The sequence below is a fragment of the Bos taurus genome, chromosome 20 (genome assembly GCF_002263795.3).
Source record: "Bos taurus isolate L1 Dominette 01449 registration number 42190680 breed Hereford chromosome 20, ARS-UCD2.0, whole genome shotgun sequence".
NCBI lineage: Eukaryota > Metazoa > Chordata > Mammalia > Artiodactyla > Bovidae > Bos > Bos taurus.
In genome coordinates, this window is record NC_037347.1 from 10,210,252 (window position 1) to 10,229,301 (window position 19,050).

The 19,050-nt window shown below is 38.0% G+C and overlaps 1 protein-coding gene across 5 annotated transcripts in view; it reads right to left on the bottom strand.

The window, feature by feature from the left end:
* GTF2H2 (general transcription factor IIH, polypeptide 2, 44kDa) overlaps nt 1-13,673 on the bottom strand; it is a 30,904-nt gene extending 17,231 nt beyond the window's left edge. For 2 of the 5 annotated variants that reach the window (XM_024981256.2, XM_059878698.1), the window contains exons 1-10: nt 13,637-13,673; nt 10,765-10,854; nt 10,054-10,131; nt 9,696-9,732; nt 9,390-9,476; nt 8,680-8,730; nt 8,309-8,363; nt 2,213-2,318; nt 664-754; nt 386-473 (exon numbers count right to left, since the gene is read on the bottom strand). In XM_024981256.2, the coding sequence (XP_024837024.1) occupies nt 386-473; nt 664-754; nt 2,213-2,318; nt 8,309-8,363; nt 8,680-8,730; nt 9,390-9,476; nt 9,696-9,732; nt 10,054-10,131; nt 10,765-10,850 (679 nt within the window). In that variant the 5' untranslated portion in view covers nt 10,851-10,854; nt 13,637-13,673. 5 annotated transcript variants of the gene reach the window in all.
* Between the last annotated feature and the right edge of the window lie 5,377 nt (nt 13,674-19,050).

A 19,050-nucleotide genomic window follows, 5' to 3' on the forward strand; every position in this document is an offset into this window, starting at 1 on the left:
AAAATAAATGCTTATGTTAAATTACCATTTTTCAAAATATTTATTTAAATAACATCTCTAAACTGACTTCACTGACAATAACTGTAATTTTCAGTTTAATTAAAGCCAATTAACAAGATTTTCACTAAGTGTTACACATAGTAAAATTTCCAGCTTTCCAGTAGTTATAATGGTTCCTCTAAACACTGGCATAACTACTAAAAACTTCTTGCATTGGTTATACAACTGGTGATATATTTAATATGACTACCCACATTTTGGACTTTGGGACACACACTAATTTAAATTTAGCAGCTTTAAAAAACCAATAAAAGTATTTTAACTAATAAATTGTTACTTTTCACATAGTGATTATGAGTAAATATTGAAGATTCTAGATATATACCACCAGTTTCACGAGCAAGTGCAGTGCATACTCGAACCTCTGCAGACAATCCAATAATAGACACTCTGATTTTAGCTGCCTTTAGACTCTTCGTAAAATCCAAGTAAATGGAGAGTTTTGAGGGAAGAAAAAAAAGAATAATTAATACGCTTGATAAATAGAATGCTCTGAAAACTAGTAATAAACTCGGAGAATTCTAGTAATAAATTTAGAGAACTCTAAAGAATTCTCTTTAGAGCTGTAACTGGTTTTGATTATGAAGAAATTATTGGTTCTACCTTGATTAAATCATAGATGTTAGAGGGATCACAGGTTGTGAGGCTGCTAAAGATGATTAGGACTTCTCTACTTGTATGTCCGGGCATGTGTCTAAAAAAAGGAAAAAAAAAAAAAAAAACACTCCAAATAAGTATAATAAATTACATTAATTAAAAAAACTTAAGACTAGTACAGATACAAAAAAGTACACATGGTTTACAAACAGACTACAGAACAATCCCGTCTGTTTCAACATCACAAAGGAATGAACTGTGAGTATACTCTAAAAACCTTAATACCAGTTTTTCTAAAATTAGCTACACACAAAAATAATTCACTGATTCATTTATTCATTCAATAAATATTTACTGAATACTCTTTCAAGTTCTAAGGATAAAGTGATAAGATCAGTGAGGTTCCTGACATCATGCAGCTTACGTTCTAACAGGTTGGTTTCATACAAAGTCTAAGGTATACACTGGAAAGTATGACAATACCATATGAATCAACATTAAGGTACACATATGTGGCCTGAAAATAGTAACATACTTCTTTTTTAAAGACTACAATTTAACCTCATGGTGATTGTCATAATAGTCATAAATGACTGTGTACCATTTCGGTGGCACATTGGTAAAGAATTCACCTGCCAAGCAGGAGATTCAAGAGACACGGGTTCGATCCCTGGGCTGGGAAGATCCTCTGGAGCAGGAAATAACAACCTACTCAGTATTCTTGCCTGGACTACTCCATGGATAGAGGAGCCTGGTGGGCTACAGTTCACAGAGTTGCAAACAGTTGGACATGACTGAGCACCACCACCACCATTTAATTAAATGATGGCTTACAGGATTTTAAGATATGATGAACTGTTCTCCTCTAAACTAAATAGAGATATCTATGCTTTTTGGTGTGATGTTATCAATTATTTATAGCTTTCCTGCTTTAATTTTCATTGTTAGGCTCAGTTTTCACTGTGGATATTGCTATTGTATCTACCTTCATTGTGTGTGTTACCTCCTCAACTACTTCAAAACTAAAAAAAAGTCTATTATTTAAAGGTATAAAAATTTGAGTCAGGATAGACTATCTAAGGATAAAATATATAAGCTTTAACTATACTGAATACTTTCTTTGGGGTTTTAGCTATATTCTACATAGTTAAAACTGCTAGAAAAGTGGTATTATTAATTTACAGATGTATTATAAAATTAGTTAACAAAAACCAGTATACAACAAACTCAGTTATTATACCACATTAACTTCCACATATAATCAATTTTCAATAAAAAAATTTTTTCATCGTTATTTCTTCTCCACTAGTAATATTGCTACATCTTTAATTATATTTTTCCAAAATCTTTAAGGATATACCTCAGCAACTAAAACGTAAAATCAAAATTATTAACCAACATCATACTATACACTATAAATAATGTTACGTATTTCTCTTAATAACAATTTCATTATAGTTAGGTTTACGGAGATGCATATTAACATTATCATTTCAACTTAACTCATTCAAAAAATGTTGAAATAAATTATAAACAATAAGTGTAAAACACTAACTTTAGAGTCTGCATAGCCATGCTTAAGGAGTTATAAAGAGATGGTTCTCCATGGCAAGTCATATCTACAGCTTTCTTCAAAGATGTTATATGTTTCCGTGGGTTTCCTAAAATATAAATGGAAAATATCTTTTAATAAAATGTATATATACACTATGGAAATTTACCTTTCTCGCAAATTTACATATTTATGATGTTAAACAGAATCCCTTTGATTTACAGTTTTAGCAAGATGCACTTTTACCAGAAATGTTATAAAGTCTCACTCATATTGAAAAACTCAAATACAAATAATCTTTTTGTCTTTTAGCAACACATTTTAATAATATTAAATTGAATGTAAAACTTTTTACTCTTCATATTTCCTATTTCATCATTTTTAATACTAACATATGTTCACATTTAACATCTCTGAAATCACGATGTGTCTTCCAACCACTGGCAGCCAGTGACACAGCTGCCACTGCCTGCTCCTGTGAACGCTATTGCTACGCTGCTGGTCCAACCGCAACACGTGCACTGTTTGTGCTGTTCCTATTAATTTCTATTTAAAGTGTTTTTTTTTTTAAGTTTATACAAAAGGTTATATTTTTATGTAGAAAGGCATGGAACAGAACAGTAAGGCGCAAATTTGTTAGTGGAAGCAAAAACTCATTGATGGAAGAATGCCTACACTTCCATGTTTTTCTGCAGGGGGAGAAAACAACCACTTTATAAGACCTAAGAAAGGATTTCCACAAAGAGACAAAACTGTGTTATGTTGTTATTGGAATGGCCTCTGAAAAGACTGTCTAATTCATGCTAAGCAATATAAATGAAAGGAAGAGAAACCGCCAAAAATTGAGACCTGTCAAACCACCAAGAAACTGGTATGAACAATTCACATGTCATTTGACACTGTGTCAAAGGTTAAATGCCAGAGTGTTTCCTTCTTGAGGGCTCATAAAATAAAGGTGTCTTACAAACAATAAAATCTGAGGTTCAATAAAATATGGTATTCTTCAGACTCTTCCTCCTGTTTCATCACTGTTCTCATATTACTTAATGATAATGAAAACATCGAATTTATCATACAGCAAATTATCCTCATACCAGTGAACATTTAAATTAGTTTCAACTTGTCACTATTATACATAGTGTTGTAAACAGAATATTTGTAGACTGACAATTTTTCTTCTTTCATAACATTTCCTAAGCTTACTCCAAGGAACATTATTTTTTCCCCTTGGCTGCGCCTCAAGGCTTTAGCCATCTTAATCCCCTGACCAGGAACTGAACCCAGGCCCTTGGCAGCCAGAGTGCAGGATCCTAACAACGGAATCACCAGGTAATTCTCTTATGGAACATTTTTATGGCTCTTTTCCAGAAAATGTTGAACAAATTAACCAGACTATCAGTACTAAAAGTATCAGTTTCTCCATGGTTCAACAAGCTATATATTGCTTTTGAAACTTCATTGTGCTCATTTAAAACATGGAAAATGTTGTTGAGTGTGCCCTTTTTTTGAATACTCAGTTCAGTTTAGTCATGTCCAACTCTGCGACGGCACGGACAGAAGCGCACCAGGCCACCCTGTCCATCACCAACTCCCGGAGTTTACTCAAATTCATGTTCATTGAGTCGGTGATGCCATCCAATCATCTCATCCTCTGTCGTCCCCTTCTCCCGCCTTCAATCTTTCCCAGCATCAGAGTCTTTTCCAATGAGTCAGTTCTTCGAATCAGGTGGCCAAAGTATTAGAGTTTCAGCTTCAGGATCAGTCCTTCTAATGAATATTCAGGACTGATTTCCTTTAGGATTGACTGGCTTGATCTCCTTGCAGTCCAAGGGACTCAAGAGTCTTTTCCAACACCACAGTTCAAAATCATCAATTCTTCGGTGCTCAGCTTTCTTTATAGGCCAACTCTCACATCCATACATGACCACTGGAAAAACCATAGCCTTGACTAGATGGACCTTTGTTGACAAAGTAATGTCTCTGATTTTTAATATGCTGTCTAGGTTGGTCATAACTTTTCTTCCAAGGAGCAAGCATCTTTTAATTTCATGGCTGTAGTCACCATCTGCAGGATTTTGGAGCCCCCCAAAATAAAGTCTGCCATTGTTTCCACTGTTTCCCTATCTATTTGCCATGAAGTGATGGGACTGGATGCCATGATCTTAGTTTTCTGAATGTTGAGCTTTAAGCCAACCTTTTCATTCTCCTCTTTCACTGTCATCCAGAGGCTCTTTAGTTCTTCTTCATTTTCTGCCATAGAGTGGTATCATCTGCATATCTGAGGTTATTGATGTATTTCCTGGCAATCTTGATTCCAGCTTGTGCTTCATCCAGCCCAGCGTTTCTCATGATGTACTCTGCATATAAGTTAAATTAATAGGGTGACAATATACAGCCTTGACGTACTCCTTTTCCTATTTGGAAACAGTCTGTTGTTGCTTCTTGATCTGCATACAGATTTCTCAAAAGGCAGGTCAGGTGGTCAGGTATTCCTATTTCTTTCAGAATTTTCCACAGGTTATTGTGATTCACACAGTCAAAGGCTTTGGCATAGTCAATAAAGAGAAATATGTTTTTCTAGAACTCTCTTGCTTTTTCGATGATACAGTGGATGTTGGGTATTTGATCTCTGGTTCCTCTGCCTTTTCTAAACCAGCTTGAACATCTGTAAGTTCACGGTTCACGAATTGCTGAAGCCTGGCTTGGAGAATTTTGAGCATTACTTTACTAGTGTGTGAGATGAGTGCAATTGTGCAGTAGTTTGAGCATTCTTTGGCATTGCCTTTCTTTGAGATTGGAATGAAAATTGACCTTTCCCAGTCCTGTGGCCACTGCTGAGTTTTCCAAATATGATGGCATATTGACTGCAGCACTTTCACAGCATCATTTTTAGGATTTGAAATAGCTCAACTGGAATTCCATCACCCCCACTAGCTTTGTTCGTAGTGATGGTTCCTAAGGCCCACTTGACTTCGCATTCCAGGATGTCTGGCTCTAAGTGAGTGATCACACCATCGTGATCATCTTGGTCGTGAAGATCTTTTTTCTACAGATCTTCTGTGCATTCTTGGCACCTCTTCTTAATATCTTCTGCTTCTGTTAGGTCCACACCATTTCTGTCCTTTATTGAGTCCACCTTTGCATGAAATATTCCCTTGGTATCTCTAATTTTTTTGCTGCTGCTGCTAAGTCGCTTAAGTTGTGTCCAACTCTGTGTGACCCCATAGATGGCAGCCCACCAGGGTCCCCCGTCCCTGGGATTCTCCAGGCAAGAACACTGGAGTAGGTTGCCATTTCCTTCTCCAGTGCATGAAAGTGAAAAGTGAAAGTGAAGTCGCTCAGTCGTCTGACTCCTAGCGACCCCATGGATTGCAGCTTACCAGTCTCCTCCTTCCATGGGATTTTCCAGGCAAGAGTACTGGAGTGGGTTGCCATTGCCTTCTCCCAATTTTCTTGAAGGGATCTCTAATTTTCTTGAAGATTTCTTGAAAATAATTTTTCCCATTTTATTGTTTTCCTCTATTTCTTTGCATTGATTGCTGAGGAAGGCTTTCTTATCTCTCTTATCTCCTTGCTATTCTTTGGAACTCTGCATTCAAATGGGTATATCTTTCCTTTTCTCCTTTGCTTTCGCTTCTCTTCTATTCACAGCTATTTGTAAAGCCTCCTCAGACAGCCACTTTGCTTTTTTGCATTTCTTCTTCTTGGGGATGGTCTTGATCCCTGCCTCCTGTACAATGTCACGAACTTCCGTCCATAGATTATCAGGCACTCTATCAGATCTAGTCCCTTAAATCTATTTGTCAATTCTATTGTATAATCATAAGGAATTTGATTTAGGTTATACCTGAATGGTCTAGTGGTTTTCCCTACTTTTTTTTATTTAAGTCTGAATTTGGCAATAAGGAGTTCATGATCTGAGCCACAGTCAGCTCCTGGTCTTGTTTTTTGCTGACTGTATACAGCTTTTCCATCTTTGGCTGCAAAGAACAGAATCAATCTGATTTCAGTGTTGACCATCTGGTGATGTCCATGTGTAGAGTCTTCTCTTGTGTTGTTGGAAGAGGGTGTTTGCTATGACCAGAGCGTTCTCTTGACAAAACTCTATTAGCCTTTGCCCTGCTTCATCTGTACTCCAAGGCCAAATTTGCCTGTTACTCCGGTGTTTGTTGACTTCCTACTTTTGCATTCCAGTCCCCCATAATGAAAAGGACATCTTTTCTGGGTGTTAGTTCTAGAAGGTCTTGTAGGTCTTCATAGAACCGCTGAACTTCAGCGTCTTCAGCATTATTGGTCAGGGCATAGACTTGGATTCAAAACTAGTATTTTGAATACTAGCTTGTTTAAATTTTCTTTTTTAACAGTTGTTTAATTCCTTTTTATTCTGGTATGAATTGTGTATTTTTTGCCCATTCATTCATTTGGAACTTCTTGGTGTTCTTATTTACTTGAGTAAGTTTTAAAATATTAACTATCTGCCACAGTTAATATACTGTGGACCCTTGAACAGTAAGTGTTTGAACTATGTACGCCTACTTATATGCAGATTTTTTTCACTAAGTACATACTACAGTACCACATGATGTGCAGATGGTTGAATTCTCAGATGTGGAACCAAGGAAACAGAGGACCAACTATAAAGTTATAAGCAGATTTTCAACTATACAGAGGGTCAGCACTCCTAATGCTCAACTTGTTCAAGGGTCAGCTATATATTGCAAGTGTTTATTTTTAGAGTCATAAATTTTAGAAATGAAAAGTACCTAAGTCCAAATCCTTCATTTCATAACTGAGAAACAAATCTAACAAGTTAAATGATTTGCTGAAAGACATATGCCTACCCAATGGCAGGACCAGTAGTCAAACCTTGATAGTATGGCTCTCTATCCACTTTTCTTTCTACCACACCATACAAAAAATTTTTTAATCTCCTATTGTGTTATGAGTATAAGAAAAAAGTATATTTACATTACTCTCGGTGTGGTTTACAGCAGTGATTCTGTTCAGGGGAAAAGAGGGTTATAGGCCTCTTGTATTCTCAAGAGGCCTATAAGAATCTCCAGAGGATTTTCCCTCTCTGTACATATTACCTCCCAGGCACCCACAGAATACTATTATTAACTAGGGGGAGGGAACATGCGGGAGGGTTGGCCCTACATCCTTTCCTTAGGGGAACCATCCTTCCCTCACTATATAATAATCCAGTTTAGACGACATGGTGCAGGTGGAACTTCTATCCTACTTCAAGCAGAGACATGTAATCCAGGCCTACCAACAAAATACTTGATTCCCTTAGCCACTTGACTGCTCACGGATGGGCAGATCTTAATCAGGGTCAATAGGGACCCTCTTTGGAGCTTGTGCTGAGACTATAAACTAGGAGGGTCATGTAGACTTGACAGACATCTTACTTAGGGACTTCCCTGGTGGTCCAGTGGTTGAGTCTGGCTTGCCATACAGGGGACAAGGGTTCCATCCCTGGCCTGGAAAGATCCCACAGGCCTCCAGGCAACTAAGCCCTGTGTGCCACAACCACTGAAGCCCTCGTGCCCTAGGGCCCTTGTTCCACAACAAGAGAAGCCACCGCAACTGGAAGCCCACACACTGCAACTAGAAAGTAGTCCCTGCTCGCCGCAACTAGAGAAAGCCTGTGCACAGCAGTGAAGACCCTGCAGAGCCAAAAACAAACAAATAATTTTTTAAAAAAGATTAAGTGGCTCTTGTGAATGATTACAATAATTTTATCCTGACACTTTCATGATTGAAGAAACATTTAAAGCCAGTATAATACTATTCATCACTGTGCAGAACTCAATTTAAAACAGCTCATTTTAGGGACCTCTCTGATGGTCCAGTAATTAAGACTGCATTTCCACTGCAGGGGGTACAAGTTTAATCCCTGATTGGGGAACTAAAATTTTTAAAGAAACAGGCCATTTTAGAGACAGAGAGTTTAATAGAAGTTTTTTTAAAGTGTTTTACCTAGACAGCCTGCAGGAAGGTTTCATTTTGCTTATTAGGCAACCTCATGAACAGGGTTACAAGGTTAGATAAATAAAGCAAAGTCCTTGAGTGCGAAAAAGGTAATTTTATGCATACCTGAGAGTTCAGTCAGTTTTTCAGCTCTTTTACTCTTTGTTACAATTATTCCAATCTCAAAATAAAAACAAAAATGATTATTAACTTAAATTACTTTTTCTTGATAAGAATGTATGTAACTAAAATAAATGACTAGTTAAAAAGGAATAAGTAACATGTGAACAACTTTTGACATAAATTTAGCTATGAGTTCACTGTATATTGTTTAACTTCTAGAGTTATCTTGCTTTTCATTGACAAGTGTCACAGTAACTTGTACACAATCTGAATCACTTAAGTGATAGAACATATGTCCAATGTTTTAAAAAATACATTATATTTGGCAATAATATCAGGATGCTAATTCTGAATTATATCACTTATCTACATACCTGACTAATAGGATTTTGATCAAAATATTCCTCTACGAAGTATTCCAGCAACTGTTTAAAGAAAACAAAAAGAAAAAACTAGGTAACAGCAAAATAACAACACAGAGAACAGGTTTTGTGAAATCTATTTATCAAGCATTATTTCTTATGATTTTTAAGCTTACAAAAATGTTAAGTAGTAAAGATATTAATAAATAAAATAATACATTTTAAAATATTAAATAAATATAAAAATTAAAATAGTAAATAAAATTGAATTTGAAATGGTAAGTGATGAGACAGGTTTAAGCTCAGCCTTAAAAGATGGAACCATTCGGACAAGTAAGACAGAAACAATCTAAGTAAGAAAAAGATTCAAAAAAGACAAACAGGAAAATGAGCAAAACAGAAGATGGGCTTGAATAAGTTAGGAATAATATGAATGTATTTATAAGCTGAGGAGATTAATTCAAGTAAGTCAAAGGAGAATGAAGATTCAATAAAGAAAAGGAATAACTGACGAAGCAAGATCCTAACGTGGAGTGGAAGTTAAGAGCATAAATAATTAGCAATTTTGGTAAGTAGTCCAGAGTAGCACTTCTACTTAGCTATAGTTTGCATTACCTCAAAAAAAAAAAAAAAAAAAAAAGACTGCATTCTTTAAAAACATTTCTTTTGGAATTCAGCAGCCTTCCTCACAGGTAATACAAATCAGAATAATTTTAGTATACCTTTAATGTACATGTCAGTCTATTTGGCTTTAAATCTTGGTCTTCCATTGTTCTTGATCCATCTACTACCACATATAGATGGCGCATCTACCAAAAATAAAATCCCCCAAATAAACAAAACACATAAATAAAAACAATTTTCAAATACATTTTTGACCAACAAGTAAAAATGGCACTTAGCATTTACATATTCTACATGTATATTTTTAACATATTCCTTTAAAAAGTTTATTCTATTTGAGCCAGAATGTTTGTGTAACTCAAACTAGTTCTGTAGCAGTAAAGTGAAAAAGAAAAACATCATACCATTCCAAGTCGAACTTGTCCATGGTGCTCAAATACCCTGTTAAAATTATGCAAAGGTTTTAAGGAAATAACATATACTACCTGAAAGATCATTACAACTTTTCAACTAAAGTGCAGTTTTCTAGGGAAGTAAATTATTAACTTACGGGATGCATATAATTATGTGTATTTGAGATAAAACGCTGAAGATGAATTTCCCTGATGAGGCTCTAGGTTGCTGGGTCTACCCTCGCTATTTAAAAGGCTGTAAGTGAGGTTCTCTGAAACACAGCTCAAATGAAGTACTGGGGAGTGGGCAGAGGTGGACAAAAACCCTTAAAGGAATTTTACCTCTGCAACACACACAAAGGTTACGTACCTTTTTCTCTTCGCTTTGAAGAGAATGTCTTCAATTGTAGCTTTAAGTGATCCTGATTCATCTTCTTTAAGAATTTCCCTGTAGGGAATATTTAATTGTTTAAAAAGATACGCTATAATTTTATTAACCCAAGAGAAAGGAAAATATGTCCACACAAAGAACTGCAGCTGAATATTCACAGCTACATTATGCATAACAGCCAAAAATTATATCTAAATGTCCATCAAATGGAGAAAGGATGAATAAAAAATATGGCATAAACATATAACAGAATACCATTCAGCATAAAAAGAAATGAATTACTTACACATGCTACAATATGGATGAACTTAAAAACAGCATGTTCAGTTAAAGAAGTCAGACAAAACTGACCACATATTATATGATTACATTTACATGAAATGTCCAGAAAGGGCAAATCTAAAAAGACAGAAAGTAGATAGATCAATGGTTGCCTAGGACTACAGATGGAAATGGAATTAATTGTATATGGACATGAGGGATATTATTGGAATGGTAAAAATGTTCTAAAACTGGTTTATGTTGATGTTTTCACAGCCCTGAAAATTTCTAAAAATCGCTGAATTATACATAAGATACAGATGAATTTTAACATGTGTAAAATATACTTCAAAAGTGTTGTTGAGGGAAAAAAAAAAACACCTAAAACAACGTCTAAAAGGGAAGAGAGAGTAATAATGCCCTACTTACCATGTTCTTTCATAGCCTCCTTCCCATCGCTTAGTTCTTTCAGGCTCTTCATCCATTTTGTTCCTTACATATTGTAAAAAAGTCATTAGACTGTGAATTTATTAAAGATGATAGTCACCAGATGTATATAATTAAATTTGAAAAGTAAAGAGAGGGAAATAAACATACAAAGCAAAAAAAAGAAAACTTGGACTGCAAAGTCATATTATTCTTTGCAATTTATTCAATAATTGTAGTTGAATGCAAATATGTTTAAATCCTCATGGAACTTTTTCATATCCCCAAGAAAGAATGTGAATATTTATGCTCAAATTTGGCACCAATATAAATAAGCTTCTCTTTACAATTAATAAAAAATAAAAATGCATTAAAGATGTGTCACAGGACAGAACCACAGAATTATGAGAAGTGGGTACAGGAACAGACGAAACAACACGAGCTACAACTGCTGCTTCTTATCACTGAGTGATAGATACATGGTGATTCATTTACTGCCTCTCCATCTTTGTGTCTGTGTGAATTTTTTCATAATCAAGCTTCTTTAATAAAATTTACTTTATTCATAAATGATAAATGTTTATGGCTCCTAATTTTAAAAAATCTATCTTAAAATTTTTGGTCACTCCTCATGGCACACGGGACCTTAGTTATCCCACCAGGAATCAAACCCACACCCACTGCACCGAAAGGCAGAGTCTTAACCATTGGACAGCCAGGATAATTTTTTAAAATAATACAGTGGCAAACCTACACTATAATCCCAACTATTAAAAGAAAACGGAACCATTTAGTAATTCAATAAACAGGACAAATGGTTTTGAGTGGATGTTAGGATTAAGGATGATTGGGTTTTTGTTTATTCTTTTCTGTATTTTCATATTTTCAATATAAATGTGCATTTTTTTTAATAATCAGGGACAAAATTGGTGTTGGGAGGCATCTATTAACCATTTGTTGCTGTTTAAACTCTAAGTCACATTGGACTCTGCATTCCCATGGACTACAGCCCGCCAGGCTTCTCTGCCCATGAAGTTTCCCAGGCAAAAATACTGGAGTGGGTTGCTATTTCCTTCTCCAGAGGATCTTCCCCACCAAGGGATGGAACCCACACCTCTTGCATTGGCAGGCAGGTTCTTTATCATTGAGCCACCTCGGAAGCCGCTCTATTAACCATAACCAAGAAATAAACACCCCATCACATTCACACCTCCACCCTCCCCAATGGAATCTCCCTCTCCACCTTACATTCTCACTTTCAACTTCCTTCTTTCATAAATGAAGGATCAAAGGAATCTTAAGTGCCAAGACATTAAGGACAAAACAAATCCCATCAATGGCAGGGGAAAAGATTAATTTTTGTGATAAGGACAATAACCAAGACCCATTCTCCACTGGCCTTCCCTGGTGGCTCAGATGGTAAAAAATCTGCTTGCAATGTAGGAGACCCATGCTCAATCTCTTGGTTGGGAAGATCCCATGGAGAAGCAAAGGACTACCCACTACAGTATTCTTGCCTGGTGGATTACAGTCCATGAGGTCACAAAGAGCTGGACGTGACTGAGCGACTAACATTTTCATTTTCACACTACTCATTCATTGTTCTATAGAAAAATATACTTAAAAATCCAAATAAACGTAGACTTTTATAAATGAACTTCTGGAATTAAAATCTATTGATAAATTGAAAACTGCCTTTATGGCATCACTGCTTTCTTGGCACCTGCTACAATCAGATATTGTTTACTAAACTTCTGAGGATTCAATTGTTTCAGGAGATCAGGTGTTCCACTTTAGTATCCTGAAATAACAAGAAATGACTTAGTTTTGACATCTGTGCTTTCTCAACACACTTATATTGGTGCCTTATAGACTTAATGGAGTGTAGTAACACATCATGCAGCGACGAAACTGAACATTTTGATCTTCCATGGAGGTGTGTTTGTATTTATCGTGAATATAAAAAATCAAAAGCTTAAATTCTTAAAGATGTGGTTACTGCCGTTCATCACATCAATATTTAAACTATTTTTAGTTTATGACTTTTAATTCCCTCAAAGTTCAGAAACAACGTGAGAACCAATGAGCAGAAGCTGCAATCTGGAACACCTCTGGCTCACTGCATACAAGAATTTCTTAATTCGAACTGACTGCAATGGGAAATTACAGGGATAGGACAGAGGTAATAAGATCCTCATAACTGCAGATGTTCAAAGGGAAGCTGGATGTTTACAATGCAAGCAGTTAATAGAGAAGGGATTTATGCCGCCTGGAGAAAGATGTACTTGGTAACCTCTTAAGCAGCATCTTCAACTGCCTATGACTGAATAGTCCACCTTCTTACAAATATCGCTGGGAATCCACTCCAGAAAAGCCACTGCCCTCAGGAGAAGCCTGGTGGTGGGATTCCTTCACATGTGCTCAGAATGTTACATGTAAACAATGAGATTTGCACCAAACATCGCAATTTATGAAGCTTTCCCTCACAGCTAAACTTGCCAAGCGCTTTGAGAGAGGCAAGGGTGATAACAGTCCTGCTTTTCAGGTGTGGAACTCAAGGCTCAGAGGTTGGTAACTCTATTGAGGCCACACAGATGGAGGCTGGTCACAAGCTAAACCCAGGGCCGCATTTGCGTCCTGCCTTAGGGAAAGAGAGTCACTCTCCAAACTGCTGCCCTAGATAGATGCTTCTATGCAGCTTCATAGACGGAAATTCTCCTTCTCCTCCACACGCTTCCACACACCCTTCTTCCCTATGAGGCGTTTCGGGATCATTCAGCCTCCGCTCCCAGCCGCGAAGGCCCCTCCCGCCGCCTTGCTTCCTAGGCGGCGGTCGTCCGCCGCGGCTCCGGGAAATCCTCTACCACTGACTTACCTGTCCTGCCGAGCTCTGTTCGCCCGGAAGTTCTGCTCAATCCGTTCTAAGTGCTCCGCCGAAGTCCTTCCGCCGCGCGCGGTAGTGACGCGCAAACGTTCCGACTGCTGGGAGTGGCGCTTGCTCGAGCCGGGCGCTCACTGGCCCGGCAACCTTGTACAAACTTTGGGTGTGGGAAGCACCTCCTGCACCCTTCCCGCTATTCACAAAGAGACAGGAGGGTGGTGGCCATTCGCTCTTGGAAATTCGGAGGCCTAGTAGCCGTCCACACAGGATCTGAGGACTGGATGACCCCAGCGGCAGTCTCAGCTGAGCCAACTTGCAGTGCAGCGGTTTTCCGGAACTCCTCTGCTGCCCGTGCTAAAAGCCACAAATACTTATTGAGCACCTACTTTGGGACTGATAACAGTTCTAAGTACTGAGAAATAGTAGTGAAAAACTGACAAAAATCCGTGCCCTCATGACATTGTGAAGAAAAACATACTGTATCAAATGGTGATGGTGCCATAGAGAAAAATGAAGCAAGGAAGAGGAAAGTGAAAAGTGAAAGTGTTATCGCTTGGTAGTGTCCGACTCTTTCGACCCCATGGATTGTAGACCGCCAGGCTCCTCTGTCCATGGAATTCTCCAGGCAAGAATACTGGAGTGGTTAGTCATTGCCTTCTCTGGGGGCTCTACCTATCCAGGGATCCAACTCATCTCCCGCATTGCAGGCGGATTCTTTACCATCAAAGCCACCAGGGAAGCGGAAAGGGGTTGCAGTTTAAAATCGGTGCTCAGGGAACTGCCGTCCATCAGCAGCTCCTTTTATTTATCCCCGGAAGAAAAGGTCTTATTGTTTAATGTTGTTGTTGTCTTTAGAGGAAATTAGCATTACTGATTCCCAGTGCCAGTTGGCTTCCATCGTTGCCTTCCTCCACATCTTTGACTCCAAGACTCTATATACAGACTCCACCCCTTTCCTTTTCATTTCCTTATCTCCTCCCTCCTTTCCTTCCACAATCTCCACACTCCTCCTGTCTCCCTCTCTGTTCTGAATGGCTATTCTGTTCCAAGACGGGATACAAACCCACAGGACAGACAGCTGCCACCCAAGCCCCAAGCTTCTCATTTGTGTTTACCATCCAGCTGACTGGGAAGACTGTGGAAAACCAGGAAAAGGACAGAGGGTTTGCCAATAGATTTAAATTAAAGCATATTTGTGGACAGGAGGCTGAATTATTCAAGCTTTTCCCAACTGTGAAGTTCACTCTCCTCTAAATATGTTTCAGTCTCAGATCTTAGCTCAAGTAGGAATGGTATTAAGGAAAAACAAAAATGCATAAATCCATGGTAATCTTTGGCCATTATTATGACTAACATAATATTTTGTGTACAAAGTGGTAGAAAAAAGAAACAATATAACCTAGCCAAACATTTCAATTTGTAAAACTAAGGAGCAACTTTAAATAATGGAACAATCTGTTCTTTGCCCATGGGTGGCTGGACACAATCCACAGAGTTAGGAAATTTGTAAATGGCTCAGCCAGTGGATCAAGCTGAAATTCAAAGTGTACAAAGACTGGGAGAGGTGAATCTGACTACGGCAATACCTTTAGATGGAACCTCAATCATTCAGACTCATTAAAAACCTCCAGAATTGCTTATGAGTATCTAATAATCTTTATCTTGATGTTAACTCTATACCATCTTTTAAAGCATTTGTTCATTACCTGTGAATGGTCTCAATGCCAAACCTAATGCAGTTATCTGCCTAAAATTAAAAAGAATTTACACTGTAGAGCTGTATTCAGCACACACCAAGTATGTGGAATGGGGTTGATACATGTACTTTTAAAACCCAGTTTACTTTTAAAAACTTGTTTAAAGTTTCACCATTTGGCTTTGAAAAATAGGGGTAACTGGCCATATTTATTATTGACTTTCTGACAAGGACTGTTCTAAGTCACACATTAACTACCTTCATAACAACCATGATTTAGGTACAAGTGTCTTTTGTACATATAAGCCAACTAGGCATAGGAAGGATAAGTAATTTGTCCAAGGTCACCTGGCAACTCAACGGACATAAGTTTGAGCAAACTCCGGGAGGTAGTGAAGGACAGGGAAGCCTGGCATGCTGCATGGGGTTGCAAAGAGTCGGACACAGTTTAGCGACTGAACAACAACAAAGCAACAAGAATAGGACAACATACGCAGGAACAGCAAGCGGTCCCATGGCAGCAACTGGAATTTTGGGGAGACACCCTTCCACGTTTTGCAGTCACAAAAATCCTAATTGTATGTCCATGTTCTTTTTCTAACTCCAAAGTGGGGTTATTTTCACACATTTTCTAAAAACTACCCAAGTTACTTAGGTATTTTTGTTTATGAAAACTATTCACACTAGAAAGAGATGTCATATATGTCCTTCATCTAGTTTATTAAAACCATGAGCTGCCAGCAGATTGAGTTTAGATTCCTCCAGCTCAGTCTTGGAAAACTTCCAGATGTACAAGCTGGATTTAGAAAAGGCAGAGGAACCAGAGATCAACTTGCCAACATCTGCTGGATCACAGAAAAAGCAAGGGAATTTCAGAAAAACATCTACACATCTGCTTCATTGACCACCCTAAAGCCTTTGTGTGGATCACAAGAAATTGTGGAAAATTCTTAAAAAGATGGGAATACCAGATCACCTTAACCTGTCTCCAAGGAAACCTGTATGCAGGCCAAGAAGCAATAGTTAGAACTATTGGAACATGGAACAATGGATTGGATCGAAATTGGGAAAGGAGTACATCAAGGCTGTATATTTAACTTCTATGCAGAGTACATCAAGTGAAATGCCGGGCTGGATGAGACACAAACTGGAATTAAGATTGCCCAGAGAAACATCAACCACCTCAGATATGCAGATGATACCACTCTAAAGGCAGAAAGCAAAGAGAAACTAAAGAGCTGCTGATGAAGGTGAAAGAGGAGCATGAAAAGGCTGGCTTAAAACTCAATTCAAAAAACTAAAATCATGGAATCCAGTTCCATCACTTCATGGCAAACAGATGGAGAAAAAGTGCTAACAGTGACAGATTGTTTTTTTCCTTGGGCTCCAAAATCACTGTGGACAGTAACTTCAGCCACAAAATTAAGACGCTTACCCCTTGGAAGAAAAGCTATAACCAACAGAGACAGCATATTAAAAAGCAGAGACATCACCTCGCTGAAACAGATCTGTATAGTCAAAGCTATGATTTTTCTAGTAGTCACGTATGGATGCGAGATTTAGACCATAAGGAAGGCTGAGAGCCAAAGAACTGATGCTTTTGTATTGTGGTTCTGGAAAAGATTCTTGAAATTCCCTTGAACAGCAAGGAGATCAAATCAGTCAATCCTCAAGGAAATCAAGCCTGAATATTCATTGGAAGGACTGAGGCTGAAGCTGAAGCTCCAATACTTTGGCCACCTGATGTAAAGAGCCAACTCATTGGAAAAGACCCTGATGCTGGCAAAGATTGAAGGCAAAAGGAGAAGGGGGCAATAGAGGATGAGATGGTTGGATGGCATCACTAACTCAATGCACGAGTTTGAGCAAATTCTGGGAGACAGTGAAGGACAGGAAAGCCTGGTATGCTGCAGTCCAAGGGCTCACAAAGAATCAGACACGATTAAGTGACTGAACAACAGATGGGAGATACTTCTATCCCATCTCTGAAGCAGGGAGATTGTCTGCTTCAACCTCAACTTAAGATCCCTGGAGTCATGGCTAAAGCAGTTTTCTGCCCTGACTCTTCTTTACACAGGCATACCCATTCAGGCATTCACAGATACTGCAGATCTTCTACATGAAGCACCTTATGCTAATGAAAAGTACAGATAACTATTGAACAATGAGGGAGCTGGGGGTGCTGATCCTCCAAGCAGTCAAAAATCCACATATAACCTTACGGTTGGCCCTCTGCATTCATGGATCATACAGTATGTGTTCAATGAAAAAAAAAAAAAAAAATCCACACATAAATAGACCCACGCAGTTCAAACCCAAGTTGTTCAAGGGTCCAGGGTCAAATGCACTCAAATTTATAACAGGATTAATAACAGCAGACAGAACAATCCAACCTTATCCAACCTGATCCAACCTGCTGATTTATTAACAAAGTCAACCTAGAATGGGAATATAGAAGGTAATATTCCAACAGATCATCCCAATCCTAGTTTAGTCACTTGCTAATGAGACAATGGACCAATTAACCTATCAAATCATTAGTTTATCTGTAAAATGAGAATGAGAAATGGTTATGTCAAGAGGCTATCATAAAGATTAAATTAGATTCCATATATGTGTATACTATGTAACTGTTACTACAAATACTTATAGTTTTAAATTTATTTCAAAAAATACAAAGCACATATGACAAAATATTAACACTTGTTATTTCTGGGTGGTGGGTTTAAATGTTCATAGTTTTCTGTGTTTCTTTAAATTTTTCCAAATAAAAAGAAATTAAAATATTGATCTTATCTACTTGTAATCCAGTGTAATCCTTACACATGTAAGGGAATCACTTTATGTTGTGAATTCTCATCAGACAAATCACGTGCTTTTTCAACAAAATCTTTGGAACAGTGGTTTATAGCGGAAAGCATAATGCAAACATAACCAGAGAAGATCAAAGATGGAAGAGATCTCTGAAATCTAAGCTAAACCTCCAACTTTCAGACTAGAAAACTGCCTGAGTAGTTTTTCAAAATTATATCCCACTGGTTAATGCCAATCCCCCAGGGGAATTCCCTGGCAGTCCCGTGGTTAGGAGGGCTTCCCTGATGGCTCAGTTGGTAAAGAATTCACCTGCAATGCAGGAGACCTGGGTTCAATTCCTGGATGGGGAAGATGCCCTGGACAAGGGCATGGCAACCCCCTTCAGTATTCTTGCCTGGGAAATCCCATGGACTGAGGAACCTGGCAGGCTACAGTCCATAGAGTCGAAAAGAGTTGGACACGACTTAACAACTAGACCACCACCACCATCACCAATGGTTAGGACTCTGCACTTCCACTGCAGGGGGCACAGGTTCTACTCCTGGTTGGGAAAGCCAACACTCCCCTCCATCCTGATCCTGGCTCCTGGAGTGGTCAAGAGTGTAAGTACCACATTTGGAAAATGATTTTTTAAACTTTCAAAGTCCAATTTTATGGCACAATTTTATAATGCAAACTCATGCTACTTGATTTTCTGCATTCAGCTGAATAGCTTTGTTTCATCACAACACTGGCAAACGTGCCTTCGTAAACTATGCTGACTTCCTAGAATAGAGTTTAAACTTTAACACACACAAAAAATCAATTACATTGCTCAAGAGAGTCCTCACTATTTGGCATGACTCCAAAAGGCATGAAAAACAAACTATTACCTTCTGTAGTCAGCATGTGCAATACA